The 18,971-nt window shown below is 41.5% G+C and overlaps 4 protein-coding genes across 4 annotated transcripts in view; 2 read left to right on the forward strand and 2 right to left on the reverse strand.

Moving 5' to 3' along the window:
* Window positions 1-2: 2 nt before the first annotated feature.
* LOC138192424 (cholecystokinin) lies at window positions 3-2,122 on the reverse strand. Its single transcript, XM_069139808.1, has 3 exons — window positions 2,040-2,122; window positions 1,703-1,957; window positions 3-111 (listed from the first exon to the last, which is right to left on the reverse strand). The coding sequence occupies exons 2-3, from the start codon at window positions 1,953-1,955 to the stop codon at window positions 35-37; spliced, it is 330 nt and encodes a 109-aa protein (XP_068995909.1). The 5' UTR covers window positions 1,956-1,957; window positions 2,040-2,122; the 3' UTR covers window positions 3-34.
* Window positions 2,123-4,528: 2,406 nt separating this feature from the next.
* LOC138192421 (keratin, type I cytoskeletal 13-like) lies at window positions 4,529-10,057 on the forward strand. Its single transcript, XM_069139806.1, has 9 exons — window positions 4,529-4,802; window positions 5,299-5,427; window positions 6,183-6,265; window positions 6,543-6,699; window positions 6,855-7,016; window positions 7,107-7,232; window positions 7,878-8,107; window positions 8,209-8,246; window positions 8,338-10,057. The coding sequence occupies exons 1-9, from the start codon at window positions 4,542-4,544 to the stop codon at window positions 8,442-8,444; spliced, it is 1,293 nt and encodes a 430-aa protein (XP_068995907.1). The 5' UTR covers window positions 4,529-4,541; the 3' UTR covers window positions 8,445-10,057.
* Window positions 10,058-14,979: 4,922 nt separating this feature from the next.
* Window positions 14,980-17,268, forward strand: LOC138192420 (keratin, type I cytoskeletal 13-like). The gene is made up of 7 exons (XM_069139805.1): window positions 14,980-15,603; window positions 15,797-15,879; window positions 15,957-16,113; window positions 16,207-16,368; window positions 16,480-16,605; window positions 16,722-16,939; window positions 17,049-17,268. The coding sequence occupies exons 1-7, from the start codon at window positions 15,055-15,057 to the stop codon at window positions 17,152-17,154; spliced, it is 1,401 nt and encodes a 466-aa protein (XP_068995906.1). The 5' UTR covers window positions 14,980-15,054; the 3' UTR covers window positions 17,155-17,268.
* Window positions 17,269-18,426: 1,158 nt separating this feature from the next.
* The window catches only part of krt98 (keratin 98), a 3,980-nt gene continuing 3,435 nt past the window's right edge, over window positions 18,427-18,971 (reverse strand). Inside the window, exons 6-7 of the mRNA XM_069139807.1 lie at window positions 18,839-18,971; window positions 18,427-18,691 (exon numbers count right to left, since the gene is read on the reverse strand). The exon at window positions 18,839-18,971 is cut by the window's right edge and continues 88 nt beyond it. Coding sequence (XP_068995908.1) covers window positions 18,652-18,691; window positions 18,839-18,971 — 173 coding nt within the window. The 3' untranslated portion in view covers window positions 18,427-18,651. The remainder of the gene's footprint in view (window positions 18,692-18,838) is intronic.

Raw genomic sequence — 18,971 nt, forward strand, 5'->3', positions numbered from 1 at the left:
CGGTGAAGTGAGAGCTGCGGGGGTCTGTTGTGTCTCACTCGGCGTCGCGGCGTCCGAAGTCCAGCCAGCCCTGGTAGTCCCGGTCCGACATGCACTCCGAGTGCATCACCTCTGTGAACAAACCATTCCTACATGAACCATACACAAGGCTTCAGTACACACACCTGATCATCCACCTGAGGGGGCACGAGGAAGCAACATGCAACTGCCACAAGTCAAGAGCGTGATTTATAGTTTTCACCGTTACTTATTGTTATATTCTCTCTAAAGTCTCAACTCGGACACGAAGAGTCGCTCAATCAAAACTGTACGTCAGCACCGTAGATCAGAGCGGCATGTCGTCATCAGGGGCGTCGCCACGCCCCTTTCTGACGGCAACAAAGAACCAGAGGAAGTTGAGACTTTTCTCCAAACTGCTATCTGTCTGTCTCTCTGCCTGTCTGCCTGTCTGTCTCTCTGCCTGTCTGCCTGTCTCTCTGCCTGTCTGCCTGTCTGTCTCTCTGCCTGTCTGCCTGTCTGTCTCTCTGCCTGTCTCTCTGCCTGTCTGCCTGTCTGTCTCTCTGCCTGTCTGCCTGTCTGTCTCTCTGCCTGTCTGCCTGCCTGTCTCTCTGCCTGTCTGCCTGTCTGTCTCTCTGCCTGCCTGCCTGCCTGTCTGTCTCTCTGCCTGTCTGTCTCTCTGCCTGCCTGCCTCTCTGCCTGTCTGTCTCTCTGCCTGCCTGCCTGTCTGTCTCTCTGCCTGTCTGTCTCTCTGCCTGCCTGCCTGCCTCTCTGTCTCTCTGCCTGCCTGCCTGCCTGCCTCTCTGCCTGTCTGTCTCTCTGCCTGCCTGCCTGTCTGTCTCTCTGCCTGTCTGTCTCTCTGCCTGCCTGTCTGTGTCTGCCTGTCAAAAAAACAACAACATGCACCTCAGGTTAGTTGGCGCTGCGGTCGTGGCAGCCTGTTGCAGCAGCTCCCCTCGGGATGCTGCTGTAGCGAAATAATTTCCCCTCGGGGATTAATAGAGTACAATAAAATTAAAATAAAAAAAATCTGTCTGTCTGTCTATCTATCTATCTATCTATCTATCTATCTATTATCTATCTATCTATCTATCTATCTATCTATCTATCTATCTATCTATCTATCTATCTATCTATCTATCTATCTATTATCTATCTATCTATCTATTATCTATCTATCTATCTATCTATCTATCTATCTATCTATCTATCTATCTATCTATCTATCTATCTATCTATCTATCTATCTATCTATCTGTCTGTCTGTCTATCTGTCTGTCTGTCTGTCTGTCTGTCTGTCTGTCTATCTATCTATCTATCTATCTATCTATCTATTATCTGTCTGTCTGTCTGTCTATCTATCTATCTATCTATCTGTCTATCTGTCTGTCTGTCTGTCTGTCTGTCTGTCTATCTATCTGTCTATCTGTCTGTCTGTCTGTCTGTCTGTCTGTCTGTCTGTCTGTTAATAATCTAATAATGTCATATATAATAATGGGACCGAACCAGGACTTTAATGCTTTTGCTGCCAATTTTACTTCAGTAAGATTTTCATGGAGGACATTTACTTATAATGAAGTATTTTTACTTTGCTGTGTTGGTACTTAATAATTATAATTATTATTAATGAATAATGTGAATACTTTTCCTGCCAGTAAAAAACAACAATCAGAGAAGAATTTCAAGACCCCAGCCCAAAGCATACCTGAAATTGCTTGCATTATTTGTTTGGTCATAATCTCTCGTTCGTCCTCAGACAGGTGTGCCCGTCTCGCCAGGTGAGCGCGAGGCGCCGGTCTCCCTCCGGCAGAGTCTCTCGCTTTCTCCCTGTTGGCCAGAAGCTGCTGCAGGATGTCAGTCTGTTTATCTTCGCCAGCTGCAGAGGATCCAGGAGAGCAGGCTGCACCGGATACAAGCAGTGCAACCAGTGCAAAGAGCACAATAACTTTCCCCGACATGTCTGTGTGCCAAAAGAAAGAACCATTTCTATTAAAATCACATTAAATTACTTAAAACTATTCAAAATGACAAAATTACTGCACCTGTGAAGGTAGGATGAGATATGGAAGTCCAAGAAGAGAAACACCTCTGGAGAAAATCTGGTGATTTCTGAGCAGGTCGGTTCTTTTATAGCACAAGTTTAAGCGATGTGGTGAAAAATCAAAGAGTGATAAGAATGTTCAGTGCAGAGCAGCTGATCGATCCGGAGATGGAAACGTTGGAAGGATGTGCGTAAAGGAAACGGTACACCTCGACATGGAGAAGCCCATTATTGTGGTTTTCACTTGCTTGGAAAGGCCTTTTTTACTCCGCAATAACAATAAAACAACTCAATGTGTGTACAGAAGAAATCCAATACTTCTGTAAAGCCTGTTGAAACCAGCACAGAGGATCTGATGTGAGTATGAAGCCACGACTCTAAAGGCTGAAAACAGGGTTTCAGGTGTAGAAATGATTCGTAACGACCATTATTCCAACAATTCACTCGACGTAGACAAATAAATGACCTTCTATTTCTTTGTTGTGACCGTCGTCTTTAATTTTAACATCTAAAGATTCTCCACTTTACAGCTTACTGATAATAAATCTCATTTGAAATGAACATAATTTAATGGGTGAGTGGAGGTCATCGCCCTCTTCCACTCGTACTGTGGTTTGTACTTTCCAGATGACGTGCAGCCCCTTTTAGTAAAACCTCACCAGAGCTCGGATGACATTAGTCCTGTTACTGTTCATATAGATTTTGCTTCAAGTGTCCCAGTTTTTTTCTGTTTTTACAGGTTCCCCGGACAATAAAGCAGAAACAAAACAAACACCGCTTTTCAGATGTTTTCTACCGGCCGGGCAGTAAACACATCATGTGTAAACTGTGAATAATCATTAAGCTACCATTATTCAATAAGTGGACGTGGCAGCAGCACAATGGACGTGATCACCTGCAGACAAAAGACCCGGATGTTCAGAGTAAATCTGAGTTCAGCAGCTTGAACACCGGAGACATGAAGCTGCAGGGCGTTGAAATGTCACAAGAACTCTTCACGACCTCGGTTATTATTCAACTATATATATGTATATATATATATATATATATATATATATATATATATATATATCCACCCCCCTGTTCACTTTTCTTTTTTTGTTCAGCTGGTAACAGTTTGTGAAGAGTTCTTTATATAAAATAAATGTTAATTCATGTTTCATCATCAGCGTTGTTCATCTTCCTGCCCTTACTTTCACTTTTTGGTCCAGAAATTTCCCAGTAAGTTTGTTAAATCAATATTTATTCTACAGAGAACAAAGTGTTAGATGGGCGTTTTCCACTTCGGATGAAGTTTGTCAGATTCTTGTCAATCATAATAAGTATTTTTCTGACCACAAAAGCTTCCAAAGAAAAAGGTGTGAGTGTTGTGTGTGTGTGTGTGTGTGTGTGTGTGTGTGTGTGTGTGTGTGTGTGTGTGTGTGTGTGTGTGTGTTTGGTCTTGAATGCAGATATATTTCCTAAATGATCAATTATGTCACCAGCTATTAACTCTTTTGTCTGATCCGCAGAGGACTGAAATAACTTTAATGTTTTCTAAAGAAAACAAAGTCATTAAGGAGAACCAGTTTGCGATGGTTAAGATCACCTCCTGTTCTTATACAGATTAGAATATTATACTTATAGTATCTTATACAGGAAGATGTGTGACACAAGGTCTGTGCAGTTTGAGCTGAGAGTTGAAGAGCAAATGGAGACCAACAGACATCTGAAAAAAAGGCAGAGTAGAGAAAAGTAGAGTAGAGTAGAGAGTAGATAAAGGTAGAGTCGAGAGTCGAAATAAGTAGAGAGTAGAAAAAGGTAGAGTTGAGAGTTGAAATAAGTAGAGAGTAGAAAAAGGTAGAGTAGAGAGTAGAAAAAGGTAGATTAGAAAAAAGTAGAGTATAGAGTAGAAAAGGGTAGAGTAGAAAAAAAGTAGAGTAGAAATACGTAGAGTAGAAAAAGTAGAGTAGAGTAGAAAAAGGTAAAGTAGAGTACAGTAGAACATGTAGAGTAGAAAAAAGTAAAGTAAAGTAGATTAAAGTAGCAAAGCAAGTCCCTAGATGGCCAGAGAATTGCAGGGAAGTATTAAATGCTAAAAGCCAGTTTAAACATGTCTGGTGCATAAAGATAGAGGTTAGAAACTAAAAGGTTTACAAGCCCTGAGAAAGTGATCTGATTTTATTTGTCTTTATTTTATATCTTTATTTTACAGTAGAGCCAATTTCCTCCTTCAAACGTCTTACTTTAAAGGAATTTTGACATTTGAGCCAAACTCTAATTATAATTGACAACAAAGAGAACACGATTATCTTCATGTCTGTCTGTCAGTCTGATTATCAGTTTCAAGCTGCCTGACAAGATATCCAACCTGTCTTTCAGTAATGCCATTGTACACGCCTCAAAAAACGATTATCTGCATACCGCGCCTTGTTGTGGTGCAGAACCTGACGCGGTCCGACTCCTATATAATCCTGGTGTCAGACGGACTCTCTCCAGACCCGCCAACCACCCGTTTGTCACCATGCCTGTCTCTCTCGCACTGCACAGCAGCATCTCCAGCGCCAGGAGCCTCAGCGGACGGACCCATCAACGCATCTCCAGCGTGCCCCTCCATGGCCGCGCGCCCAGCGTGTATGGCGGGGCGGGAGGCTTCGGGACCCGCATCTCCCAGTCCGTGTTCTCCTCGGGGTCCCTGAGCTCCTCCGGAGGCACCGCGGTGATCGGCGATGAGAAGGTGACCATGCAGAACCTCAACGACCGCCTGGCCTCCTATCTGACCAAAGTAAGATCCTAACTTTCTGCACACACACACACACACACACACACACACACACACACACACACACACACACACACACACACACACACACACAACTTTACTTCCAGAGAACCAAAACAACAGGAGGATGCCGAACATGTTGGTGGAGTACTTCTTCAGTTTTAAACCAAATATAAATATGTGACCTTGTTGCACTGATTTATTTCATGTGTCTCCTGACAATCCTCGGTGTGTGATAATGTCCTGATGTTTTTAAATTTACATGTTACTTATTGGCAGTTTTACCTGAGTGAAGGGTCTGAATACTTCTAGTATGCTAAAAGAAAGGAAAGTCAATATGTTAAAAAGCAACAATAAATAAAAAGGAGTTAAAACAGCAGGAAAACAGCTGATTTTACATTTGTGGTTTTAATTTATATGACGCAGTATTTCATTATTATAAGAGCTACAGTGAACATTTGGATTTGTGATTAGTGGTTGAATGCGGTTGTGTGTGCAGGTGCGCTTGCTGGAGGAGGCCAACAGCAAGCTGGAGCTGCAGATCAGAAGCTTCTACGACAAGAAGACTGTAACCCACTCCAACGACTTCTCTGCTTACTTTGCCACCATCACCGACCTGAGAGCTCAGGTACCTCCTCACATCCATCACTTCACTGAAAGGACAACAGACACAAAGAAAACTCTTCAAAGCAGCAAACATTTATGCGCTCGCTCGAGTTTAGAGACACGTTTCTTCATTCATTTACTTTGTCAGCAAGAATTAAAACTGCAGTTTATCCTTTCTGAGCGAGGAAGAGCAGAAATATCTCCAGCTCCACAGAACAGAGAAGTTTTACACGAACCAGTTCACTGTCTTTGTTTCTCAGCGTTTCCTTTCACATGGTTTTGTTTCTTTGCAGTTTGAATCACATCTCTCATTCTGTGACAATTTGTATTTTTGAGATGTGTTTATCATGTACATGTAACATGGCAACTAGGACAATGATGAGGATTAATAGGAGCCCAGCGTCCTCTTTTTCGACTCCATGTTCTCCCAGACAGGTTGACCTGACCATGTGCTCCACTGAATGCTGCATGGATAAATACGGACAAAGAAACTTCATGCAAAACAAACAAAATCGTTTTCTCCAAGTAAAAGAAACAAGAGAGCATTTACTAAACGGCATGTTTGAACTCCACCTGCATCTTAGTCATCTTTGGAGGATTTAAATTAAGACCCATCGTGCCTCATTTCACTGAAAACACCAACAACATCCAAAGAAAACTGAAATGCTGCAAGTGTTGAAATACGGGAATGAATTACTGAATATTGTTAGATAAATATTAGCCTGTAGATTGTATGAAATAAAAAGCAACAGTGCATTTTTTTTCCTGCTCATTTAGATTACGAGAAGATATGCAGAGAAGGAAAGTGTCGTCCTGCAGATGGACAACGTCCAGCTGGCAGTAGAAGACTTTAAACTGAAGTAGGTTCAGAAACAGTCACACATCAAGAAAAAGACAAGAAAATTTTGTAACTGTAGTCTGAAGTTTTGTAAAAATTCTAGTAATGATAATAATAAAGCTTTAAAAATGCCTTGATTTATCTGTTTTGAATAAAGTCTACTGATGCTGAAGGAGCAGAAGAGACTCAAACACTTTTTACGTTGAATATAAACTACTATTTCATTACAATTTTGATAACCGATGATGATGATACTAAATCCTCATGAATTGTGTCTACCACCTGACTTTCCTCTGCAGACATGAGATGGAGCTGAACCTGCGCACCCTGGCGGAGGCTGATGTGGCTCGTCTCCGAGGGGTCCGGGACAGTCTGACTCTGACCATCAGTGACCTGGAGATTCAGATAGAAGTTCTGAAGGAAGAGTTAATGTACATAAATAAAAACCACAAGGAGGTAAGACTGTTTTCACATCATTTTTCATGCATGGCATTAAGATTTATTGTTTCCCAGTGTGGTGGCGCCACCTGCTGGTGGTGGCAGCCGTGACTCTCACCTGTAGAGGGGCAGGAGATTAAAATGCTCAGTGAGTCCTTGTGTGCTCGTTGCAGGAGATGAGTCAGCTGAGGACCCAGGCCTCCGGTGGTGTGAATGTCGAGGTGGACAGTACCGAGTCGACCGATCTGACAAAAGTCCTGGAGGAGATGAGGGAGCAGTATGAAACTGTGGTGACGAAGAGCAAGCTGGATATTGAGAAATGGTTCCAGTCTAAGGTGAAGTGCCCAAAACTTCCAAAACAACTCAGAAGGTGAAAAGTATGATGAAAAGAGATGAAAGAATAATCTGTATGTGCTTGTGAAAAGGTGGACACTCTGCAGACGCAAATGATTTCCAGCAGAACAGAGGTGACGACGTCCAGCACACAGCTGTCGGAGCTGAAGAAGACCTACCAGAGTCTGGAGATAAAGCATCAGAGCGTTTACTCAGAGGTGAGCAGAAGATGGAATAACAGGGAGTGACATCACACCTTGATGGTGTACGGTTAGCTGATCATACTTAAACCACAGAGTAAAAGGTAGGAGACAGGTTTTACTGGCTGTAATTATTCATCTTATTCTTAAGATCCATTCCTGACACACTTTCAAACACTCTCCTCTTGTGGATTCATCCTGGAAACAGACGGGTTGAAAAGATATCGTGAGGCAGTGAAATACAGTCGAGGAAATGCATGAACAGATTCCTTGTTTAAAGACTAAGCAGACACCAAAACACTGATTGGACAATGGAGGGCATGTATGACACATGTTTAGCACAAGTTGCAACATATGATAACGAGGGGAGAATATGTGGAAACGTTTTTACATGCGAATCTACACGGGCTTCACACCATGAAAATGCTCCAAAACCACTTGTGCGCAATTACACGTGTCACATGTGAGTTTTTGCACGTGAAATTCACATGTTTTTTTTTCTGTTGACTGTTGTTAGAAGACAGACTGAGAAAATTGGGAGCCTTTGAAGTAGAAAAATACCTCATGACACTTAATAATTTGCTGTGCGGCAGATTGGGTGATTGTTCCCTCTGATCTCACTCACATGGAGCTTTCCCACCACCCATCCTGTCTGTCCTGCAGATTCACTGCCTGCAGGTGAACCTGGAAGAAGCGAAGGGTCGGTACAGCGTTCAGCTCAGCCAGCTGCAGATGACCATCACCATGCTGGAGACGGAGCTGCAGCAGCTGAGAGCCTCGCTGGAGCAGCAGCAGACCGACTACAACCTGCTGCTGGACATCAAGATGAGGCTGGAGATGGAGATCGCTGAATACAGGAGGCTGCTGAATGGAGAGATGCTTGAAGAGAAGAAGTGAGAGATTAAATGTTTCTTTAATTGTAGGAGTGGAAGCTGGAGACCAACAGCCAAAACAGTAAAGATGCATTTTAAAACAATGTTTGCTCCCTCCACAGGGTGGTGGTCATCAGCAAGGTGGTGAAAGAAGTTAAAGGTAAGAATCTCATTTACCCAACTGACTGTCTGATCTTGATTTGGGCTCCTTGTACTGTAGACACATGATGCATCATCGTTGTCCTCTGCAGAGCACAAACCTCACATAGAGAAGCGCGTGAAGGTCATCGTGGAGGAACTTGTTGATGGAAAGGTGGTGTCCTCGTCCTCTGACACCCAGGTGGAGACCATTCAGTAGCTGCTGCCACTAACATTACACCTTCACATTGATTTGGCCTAAATAGTTCCTAATACTGAAGAGATTGTTTGTTTTTTGAATTTTGAAGTTGGGAAGAAAGCACTTTTGTTTCTTAAGGGAATTACCACTGCACTTTCTGATCTTTACTTGGTGAAACCAAAATATAACGATGTATTCTTGATCACAAATGTGTATTACAATCCAGAGGTGGGTTATTGTTTGAATACAGATTTGACTTTTTAATCATAGAACTAACTTTGACACTAATAACACTTTTTTTAAACGTACAAAAATAACAGAAATTGTAAAAGGCTCAAGAAACAGGTTGATTTTTAGGCCACAGAAAGAAAATGAGTAATGCTCGATAATGTTTTTGTTGCTTGAGCATGACGTCTCCGTCTCCTGCGTCTTTCTCTTTGTGCCAAAAATCATGATATATGAAGATAAATTAAATAAATTGGAGAACTTTTTTTAGTGCAGTATGTGATGTAGTTTATCTTATGGCCACCAGGTGTTACCTTTAACTTTCTCTCTGCAAAGTGGAGTCCTGACATAATAATAATAACTATAATAATAATAATAATAATAATAATAATAATAATAATAATAATAATAATGACAACTAAAAATGACATGCAGTCTTTCACTTAAAAACAGATATAAAAAACATTTAAAAATATAGTAAAGACATGAGATGCGTAAGAACAGATAAAATGCATACAATTAAACACAAATAGAGGTCAAATATAAAAGAAGCAATATGCATTTTAAAGGTGCGGTAGTTCAAATACAGGAGAGCTTCAAGAGCAGCTGGTTAAAGTCTAAAGTAAAGAGAGATGTTTTGAGCTTCACAACTTTAGTGAATAGTTTAACCCTTGTTTGGTCCTCCTTGGTTTTGCATTACAGGCAACAAATCAACCAAAATAAGGAGATGAAGACATACACATCATAGTTTAATCCAACATCCCACTTTCTTGCTAAAATACTTTTTAGACCCACAAAATAGCACGAAAGTCATTGAAGGTACAAGAAACAAGAAAGAAAATAATAAAAACTTAGTAATGTTTCTGTTTCATGAGTCCATGGTCAGTGTCTCTAGTATGTTGCTTGTGTGGCTGCTGTAGTGAAAACATGAATTTTAGGTATTGTGGTATTTTCAATGTAATTTGAATTATGACCACCAGGTGTCACCTTTAACTCTCTCTCTAAAAGTGGAGTCCTTCTGGCACAACTTCATTGGGTTATATAACCTTATTTTATTTGAGTGGAAACAGATGGAGACATTCAGAAACTTGGTTAGTTTAACTCACTCACAGAACAATGAACAAAGATCTGCAAATGGCATGAAATCCTTTTTAAAACCAGGAAAAAAAGGTGCAACACTGAAGGTGACGGGCACAGAAACATGCAGGGAAGAAAACGTTTCCCAGAGAATATGCAGGTGTGTTATACAAGAGATGGGTGTGTTCCAAGTTAAGATGAAGTACGGTGAGGTTCGCTGGTCACTCCTGAGTCACCTTCTGTATTTGGGTGGAGTTGAATCCAGTGGAGGCTTGAGCTCTCCAAACTGCAGTGATTAACGGACTTATTAATAAATCGGATTGTCAAAATGACTCAACGGTTAATAGCCTTCTTTTTTTGTGTTACATTTTTTGAACACTGATGCTTTCATCCATGCTATTAAATGTAATTAACACTCCTCTATGAGCGATCCATGCTGTTTCAGCTGTTTTGTGCAGGGCAGCAATATCAAGCTTAGACATCAAGGGAAAGAGTCATTCGCCTCGCAACTGATGCTATTCTGCATGATTAGACAAGACAAAAAAATGTACTGTTGTTGGACCTTTGCAAATCACGTGTAGCATTCATCAACTTAACCCAACTCACATTTATTCATACAGTAGCTTTCCTACAAGGATGCAGCCCAAAGTGCTTCACATTAGAGCAACACACAAAAACTAGCAAGCAAACAAACAGAACAATAAATTCACACACACCTGAGCCGAACTCCACGCTGATGGTTTTTAATAAATAGAACAATAACTTTAGAAATAATGTAAAAATAATATAATTGTAGTCGATTAAAGAAAATGCTGAACTTTAAATTACAACAATAAAACATGTTAGTCAGTAAAATATAATAAACACCAAGGATAAAAAAAAAAAAAAAAAAGCATAATTAAAACTTAAAAAACAAGACGATAAACATTCATCCAAATTAAAAGCCAGATTAAAGAATTATGTCTTTAATTTCCTTTTTAAAATACCAGGAGAGTTTATATCCAGAGGCAGTGAGTTCAACACATTTTAGGGGCATAAAAAGAGAAGAAACTTCATAAGTACAAAAAGTCACATTTCAAAATGAAATGTTGACGCTACATTTGATCTCCTGGTGTCAGACTTCATGCTGAATTGTAAAAGCAAGCAAGGAGGGCGAACTCCCTAAAACACGTGTTTTTGGATGTTCATAGTATATAAATGCAGCGTGGAAACAATGGACATGTTCATGAATTAATTAGATTTTTTTGGTAATAGCAGAAAATGTGAATCTATTTCAGCTCCGTTCTGAAATTCTCTCTGCTGTAAATTTCCAGACCTCTAAAAGCATCGCAGCCTTTGCATGAATTATTCCTGGCTGTAAAGGGTGTGGCCGGTAGCTGCAGGGGAATGCAAGAAGTAACAGAAACCAGCCCAGACCTGAAATAAAAGAACACTTCAAAACACACACACACACACACACACACACACACACACACACACACACACACACACACACACACACACACACACACACACAAAGGCAGAGGATCACTGAAAAAACACCAGATTTAGCAGTGAGTCACCGCGGCTCTCACTTCCTATCCTGCAGGAGATAGCAAGTGAAGCATTGTTTCATGTTGGCTCATATGTGATGAACGCCCAGGTAAAAGCACTGCGGGCTGTTTGTCGTGTCACAGCACATTTCCAGCATACTGTTCCTGTTTCCATCACGAGTCAGCGAGGCACTTGGTACTCAGGTTTGAACGGGCCTTTTGCGTTCTGAGAAAGTGGTCGGGGTCTGTGAAACAGTAAACGTGTCAGAAAGACTTATTGATAAGGTTTAAGTGCAGCTCCCACTCACATCACGTGTAACAGTCGTCCACAAGATACAAGAGATCGATTCATGGCTGTAGGGACGTTTGAATTCATTTAAAATTGTATCTAAGCTGAATATTCCTCAGGGAACGGAGCCACTTCTCAGGACTACCTCATTCAACATGATGCATATTTACAGTAATACTTCTCTTGGCAGGAGAAACACAGTCGCACCCTTCTTTCTCACCACTCATACTGCGAGCATTCATCATCCAGCTCACCTGAGAGCACAACGTCAAAGCAAGAAAATGAGTCTCTGCAGCCGATGAAGGAACATGAGCAGTGTTAAAAAAAAACATTCATAAAGTGTCAAATACAAGTACAAGAAAAACATAAATATAAATGCAACGCAAATTAATGGAAATTTGCTGGCTCACAAATGCTCTTGTTCAGGTACAACTTCCTGTTTCCCACTCAGCACTGCCGCTCTGTCATCAGCTGACTGGTGAGAAATGTTCCCTGATCAACAACTTCTGTGTGCTTTTACTTATCAATGTCATTTATTTTGAATAACACACCATGTGAAAAAGTACATGTCATCAGAGGTTTTCCACCTTTTAGCAGAAATAACTTCTTGTAGGCGTTTTGCACAATTGTCCGCTCTTCTCTCACATTAGTTTTCTGAAATATTTGACCCTTCTTTCATCCTAAATTCCTTCAGTTTCAAGATTCTTAGTGTTTTTTCTTTGTATGGCCTGTTTCAAATCTCCAATCTGGGCTTTTTGTTTTCTTGACTATGCCTTTCCATAACGCACCATTTCTTCTTTGGAGCCATTTCTCATTATCTTGTTGAAACGTCCACTTCCAGTTCAACTTTAACTTTCAGACAGATGGTTTCACGTTATGTTCAAGCACTCTTTGATATTATGAAAAATGAATGGTTAAATGAATGACTGCAAGCTGCCCGGTCCTTCAGGAGCAGCGAGCCTGAAGCGTGATGTTTCCACCTCCATTCTTCACAGTATGTATGAGGCTCCTTTTCTAAACATTTGTCCAACATGTCTCGTGTTGCTGTGGCCAAGCAGCTCTGTACTTTTCCGGAGCACGTTGTTGCAAAAGGCCCAATCTTTGCTTTTATGTTTGTTATTTTTTGACAGCAACCTTTTTCCTGACACTCCTTTCATGCCGGCCAAATTTGTTCCACCTTTTTCCTCTCGTAGACTTAAAGCAGTTTGTCACTAACAGTTTCAAAAGTAACCTGCAGATCATGTGATGAACCCAAGTGGCCGATTAACAGCGACATCCCTGGAGACGTCACGTACATTAACTCTACTAATGTTCTTGTTCGAGCGTCACTAACATGCTAAACATGCTCAGTTTAACTGCACACATTGTACTGTCTGTAGGCTGGTTGAGTGGAGGCAGTTACATTTCTTTAGTTTTGATACAAGAAAGTTTGATTTCATTTTGTGTCACGAACAAAACGGTCTACTATGTTTCTGAATCAGTTTCACACTCAGTGAAACTGATGAAAGTGAATTTGAAACAGTTGAACTGCATAGTTTTGTTTTCAGATACACAATTATTTTTGAAAATGTATGAAACGTATCTTCACCTCAAGCCGCATTTCACAACTTTCCAACATTTCTTTAGAGCAGTGAGAGAAACCGCTGACGCAGCTCTTAACAGAGGAAAAACAGCTCAGTGACACTTTACATTATTTTTGACCGCACTACTATTAAGTTATCTTCTATGAAAAAAACCTATTATTTCTGTTTTCAATGTTGCAATTCTATTTTTATCAAGATGCACATTTTGGATTGTGTTTGATATTTTATTTGATTTGATCAGAAGCAGGTGAGCTTTTGCACCCGTTCATCACAGTGAAGTTTCTCACAGTGTTCAGATGAAATCTGTCATATGCTAATATTTCTTTGACATTTTCTTTTTTAATTCTGATTCTAACTTACAATAAATTTTAGATCACATATGCACACACATTTGCACCAAAACTATGTCTGCTATTAGTCCAACATAATACATAGGACCCATACATAGGAAGTTAGGGGAGAACTAGGCTGCAGAGAACTACAGTATGTTACAGTATATGTACACTGAGGGTTGGTGTGCTGGTGTGAAATGTAATCTCAAAAATATCTTGACTCATATGTAACTGGGGTTTCAAACGAGTCAGTGTCTGGAACATAATTTACTGCTGTTTAGCACATGCATGAGATGATGTGCAACCTCAAAATGAGAAGCAGCAGTGAAAAGAAACATCTGGTTTGTATTCCTCTACGTTGTCTGTGTGCACACTCAGCAACTTTCATTTGTTAGAGATAAAGAAAATCTTTTTGGGAGAGTTGACTACAAGCAAAATGCCTGAAATACAATGAAAGCATTGTTGATATAATTGTCAGTATTATAAAAAAAAAAAAAAAAAAAAAAAAAAAAAATTAAAAAAAGGACACAGAACTGCAAGGTAAAGTTTAAATCCCGACAGAGAGCCGAAATTAAATCACATATTTGATGTGAGACAGTTGAGCAAGCTCCTCGGGTGGCCTGTAAAAGACTGAACAGAAACACTGGTGAGATGGAAAGAAGCAAACAAGCAAGAGCTTGTTCTTATTTGGTCATGATGCAAAGTCCAAAGTTTCACACCAAGAAAGGTAAATGATATGCAGGCGCATTTGTGTGAGCTTTTCAGTTCTGCTGTGCCAAAGCTTGAATAAAGCCAAGTATCACATCACAAAATAAAAGTCTATAAGAACCGCCTGTAACTAGCAGCGCTGCCAGCTGATGGAGAAAACGTGACAAAAGATGAAGGTACGAAAACTAATCTAACAAAAGAACAAGTACATAAAAGATGATATTCATCTAGGATTACATGGGTGTGTCAGAATAAGCCCGCTGGCTCAGAATCAAATGCAACAAACATGATACGACAGTTTGTAGTGATTGTTGCTATGGTAACAAAACAAGTTTGGCTAGCCCGTGTTGTTCAATAATTATGCTACAAATTCAATAAGTCACATCACCTGTCAGAAAAAAAGACGACATTTGAAACCAGCAGATTTTACTGAATAATTAACTCGAGGCAAACAGTAAAGAGCACGACTGTTTTACCATTTATAGTATCAATGCATGAACCAAAGATCAAGTTTCACATGCTCGTCTTCATGCACATGAACATGGAGCTCTGGAAATAGGTTGAATAATACAATGAAGCCATCGTGTTTTATTTGAGGTTCGAGTGAATTCAGTAAATTGCCTTATAAAGTATTGGATCAAATTTGATCCCACTTTCTCAGTTTGATGACTGTACAGAATAAATTTAAAGGGTGTGTGATGGGTCGGGCTGCCTCCCCATTTAAGGTGTTGCTCCTCCCTGCAGGCCTGCACGCCTCCGCCCACACTGGAGGCAGCAGCAGCCTGGTGCAGGATAAAAAGGGGAAAGAAGCAGAGCTGTGTATCTCAGCCGCCTTCCTTTCACCAAGCCAAGCCGACCTGCTGAGCAGTCTCAACGAAGAACACCATGTCTAGGATGAGCATTTCAAGCAGTTCATTCTCCTCAAGAGCTGGAGGTGGAGGTGGAGGTGGATGTTTTGGTGGAAGCCTTGGTGGAGGAAGAAGACTGAGGAGCTCATATGCTTCAAGTGTGCACGGTGGTGCAGGTGGAGGTGGAAGCAGAATCTCAGTTTCCTCCGGGGGTTTCGGGGCTAGATGTGGAACAGGAAGCGGTTATGGTTTTAGCATGGGAGGAGGAGGAGGAGGAGGAGGCTTCGGTGGAGGCTTCGGTGCAGGCGGTGGAGGCTTCGGTGGAGGCTTCGGCGCAGGCGGTGGAGGCTTCGGTGCAGGCTTCGGTGCAGGCGGTGGCGGTGACTTCCAGGTTGGGGCCAACGAGAAGGCCACCATGCAAAACCTGAACGACCGTCTGGGCTCCTACCTGGAGAAGGTGCGCAACCTTGAGAAGGCCAACGCTGAGCTGGAGCTCAAGATCCGTCAGTTCTTGGAGAGCAAGACCTCCCCTTCTGCCCGGGACTACTCACCTTACTTTGCCACCATTGCTGACCTGCAGAGAAAGGTAGGTCCTGAACGAGATACCACAGCAAATCACACTGTCATTTATCATGCAATGCATGCATGCATATTTAGAAAGCTGCATGACAACATCACCCAAATGACAATCAATATACAAAATATTAGCAGCATATTCATGCTTACAGGGTTTGTTTGTAGTCTGAATTGTGTTAATTATGTAACAATCTTCATCACAGATCCAGAATGCCATTACAGACAATGGAAGCATCTTTCTGGCCCAAGAAAATGCAAAACTGGCAGCAGATGACTTCCGAACCAAGTAAGTGTCAGAATGAGAGACAGCAGGTTTTTACAGGGATGTTGAGACGACATATCTGACCTGCTGCTGCCTCACAGGTACGAGAATGAGCTCGGCATGCGTACTTCAGTGGAGGCAGATATTGCCGACCTAAAGAGACTGCTGGACCAGCTGACACTCGCCAGATCCGACCTGGAGATGCAGATCGAAGGCCTCAAGGAGGAGCTGATCTACCTCAAGAAGAACCACGAGGAGGTGAGTTGTAAAACGCTGAATCGTCTTTTTCATTTGCTTTCTGCAATGTAGAATAAAATCAAAATATGACTCATCAAACTATTCATTTAACAGGAAATGGCCGCCATGAGGACCCAGATGACTGGTCAGATCAACGTGGAGGTGGACGCAAAGCCACAGATAGACCTGGCTAGCATCATGGCTGAGATCCGTGAGCAGTATGAAGGTGTCGCCGTCAAGAACCAGAAAGAACTTCAATCCTGGTTTGACTCAAAGGTACAAAAGCCTGCTGATGTTTTTTTTTAATGACCAAGCAATCTAACCTGGTGAACAGACTGTTGTTTCAAGGTGTGATACTTGACTGACATTGTCCCATATCTACTGCAGTCGGAGACGCTGAGCAAAGAGGTGTCGATCAACACAGAAACTCTGAACACGTCCAAGTCAGAAATCTCAGAGCTCCGTCGCACATTGCAGGGTCTGGAGATTGAGCTGCAGTCACAACTCAGCATGGTAACTGACAACGATCGGACTTTACTCCTCTTCACCTCCACATCATCTCTATCGTTCCTTCAGTACATTCGTTCTGTCTCTTCTCTGACCAACATTCTCGTCCCTCTCCTCCTCAGAAAGCCTCTCTGGAGTGCACTTTGGGTGAAACGGAGGGACGGTACTCCATGAAGCTCCAAGGCCTCCAGATGCAGGTGACGAGTCTGGAGGAGCAGCTGATGCAGCTGCGTGCCGACATGGAGAACCAGAGCCGAGAGTACCAGATGCTGCTCGACATCAAGACGCGACTGGAGATGGAGATTGCAGAATACAAGAGGCTGATGGACGGAGAGGGCAGGTAAGACATGAAAGTCGTAGGAAGATGTTACGTAGCAATTCTTTCTTTCAATCATAAACATGCTCTGCAGATTATAATAACAATAATGCAAGCGCTCCTCTTCTCTCAGCTTCAGCAATATTGGCAGTTCATCAAGCGGCAACAGGAAGATGATCATCGTCACAGAGGATGTGAAGGACGGGAGGGTGATATCCTCCAAAACCACCACCTCCTAACTCGTCTCACGCAGCGAGCGCAGTCCACGGAGATTCAGCTGGAGGCGACTATCTCACCACCACGTCCTCCAAACTCACGTCACTGCAATAAAAAGCTCAGTTTGCTGACCTTCATTCTGTCTATTGTGTGTGCTTAATTCCAAATAATACCATGACAGTAACAGTTGTGCTGTTTTATAGTAAACCATTAAATTACATATTTCATCTTCATCCTGATAGGAGTTTATTTAGGTTTTTGTTGAGTTTGGGATGTGATAATCTCGACAGGCGTGGCTGTAAAACCTGTTCAGAATTAGATCACAATAACTCGAGGCTGAAATATGATTTTTATGAGCTTATGTGCTGGATAAAAGAGGTAAAGAGGAACTGAGGCTGGTTTTATCAGCTTTTCTAGCTTATAAAATCTGACCAAAGAGTAATAATGTTCTCCCGTCTTCTCAACACTTTCTGAGGAAATATCGGTGAGCTTTGTGTTTGAGCCACAGAGGCTCTTCAGCACAACAGCAGCAGAGCGCTGAAGCTGTTCAACAAAAAGACTGCACACTCAGCAGTATTTTTCCCAGCAGTAGATACAGATTTCAGAACGTCTGAAAACACATTCAACTCTGTGTGCTGCAGCACGAGTCTTGTTTATACTTTACATTTTGGAAAACACAGTAATCCAAATGAGCCATTAACAACATCTCTTCGCTATCGACCGCTGGATGTATCGAAAACTGTCACTGAATTGTTTTGATGCTGAAAGCGTCTTGAAAGCCTGACGCAGTCTGACATGCAGAGGCTGTTATGCACACAGTCTTACATTGACTGTCAATCATGTTAATCCATCTGTTTCATGCTCGGTTCACTTTCAAGATCACATTTCATGGTTTCTTTGCTTAGTTTTTATCTTTTGTTATTGTTTTCATGTTTAACTGTACTTTTGCTTTTGTAACAGAAAGAAATACCACATGGAGAAAATGTCAAAAATCCGATTGTACTCATTTATCAACATTTACAAACATTCCCAGCCCTAATGTGAGCTCGATGTGCGCTGGTCACATCCGTCTACAATTTTTCTCTGAGCTCACTTCTTTACTAAAAAGCTTAAAGCTGCAGAATTTGCTAATTACTTCTCACAACATGTTGATATAAAAACACTGATTAATAAAACTTTAGGAACACACAGATGAACATGAACACTGTATTTGTACCAGATAAAACCCAGTGATTATTGACGTGGTGAAAAGAGGAAGTGATGTGTTCATCTTAGTTAAACACGACACAACAGACTTTAATTCAACTGCATGATCTTTATTGTTTTTTGCGAAAGCTTCCAACGTTTCACTCAATCTCATTCACGTCCACATCCACAGTCTTGCTGCTCTGAACCACCTTTCCGTCCACGACTGTCTCCACCACTGTGATGATCTTCGTGACCACTGAAAGAAAGAAAAGAAACAACAATTAATGGTCAAATCTCACCACATTTCTTAAAATTGTAGCATCACTTTAAGGCTAAAATAAGAGTGTGAAACGTTGCTCACCTTGTTTGGAGCTGGTAGTGGAGGGAAAAAGAAAGAAGACGTTATTAGTCTCGATCGTTCAACATTATCATTAAATGTCTTGATATTTCTTCTTCTCTAATCCTTCCTCATCTGCGTCACTATCTCCTCTCATCTTTTCTAACTTCCAGTGTCTTCACCTCTCGTCCTCTCCGTCCAGCAGCCTCCTGTATTCTGCGATCTCCAGCTCCAGCCGGGTCTTGAGGTCCAGCAGCATGTCGTACTCCTGCTTGTTGGTGGTGATGTCGCTGTGGATCTGGGACAGCTGAGCCT

Source organism: Embiotoca jacksoni, unplaced genomic scaffold (genome assembly GCF_022577435.1).
Source record: "Embiotoca jacksoni isolate LCO1_2020_lvr unplaced genomic scaffold, fEmbJac1.0.p SCAF_85, whole genome shotgun sequence".
In the NCBI taxonomy this organism is placed as follows: Eukaryota; Metazoa; Chordata; class Actinopteri; family Embiotocidae; genus Embiotoca; species Embiotoca jacksoni.

Coding starts and splice junctions, on each gene's coding strand:
- LOC138192424 (XM_069139808.1), bottom strand. CDS start 1,955: ATGTCGGGGAAAGTTATTGTGCTCTTTGCACTGGTTGCACTGCTTGTA. Junction 112..1,702: donor AATAATGCAAGCAATTTCAG/GTATGCTTTGGG, acceptor GTTTGTTCACAG/AGGTGATGCACTCGGAGTGC.
- LOC138192421 (XM_069139806.1), top strand. CDS start 4,542: ATGCCTGTCTCTCTCGCACTGCACAGCAGCATCTCCAGCGCCAGGAGC. Junction 5,428..6,182: donor TCACCGACCTGAGAGCTCAG/GTACCTCCTCAC, acceptor CTGCTCATTTAG/ATTACGAGAAGATATGCAGA. Junction 8,247..8,337: donor GGTGGTGAAAGAAGTTAAAG/GTAAGAATCTCA, acceptor TGTCCTCTGCAG/AGCACAAACCTCACATAGAG.
- LOC138192420 (XM_069139805.1), top strand. CDS start 15,055: ATGTCTAGGATGAGCATTTCAAGCAGTTCATTCTCCTCAAGAGCTGGA. Junction 15,880..15,956: donor GCAGATGACTTCCGAACCAA/GTAAGTGTCAGA, acceptor GCTGCCTCACAG/GTACGAGAATGAGCTCGGCA. Junction 16,940..17,048: donor CTGATGGACGGAGAGGGCAG/GTAAGACATGAA, acceptor CTCTTCTCTCAG/CTTCAGCAATATTGGCAGTT.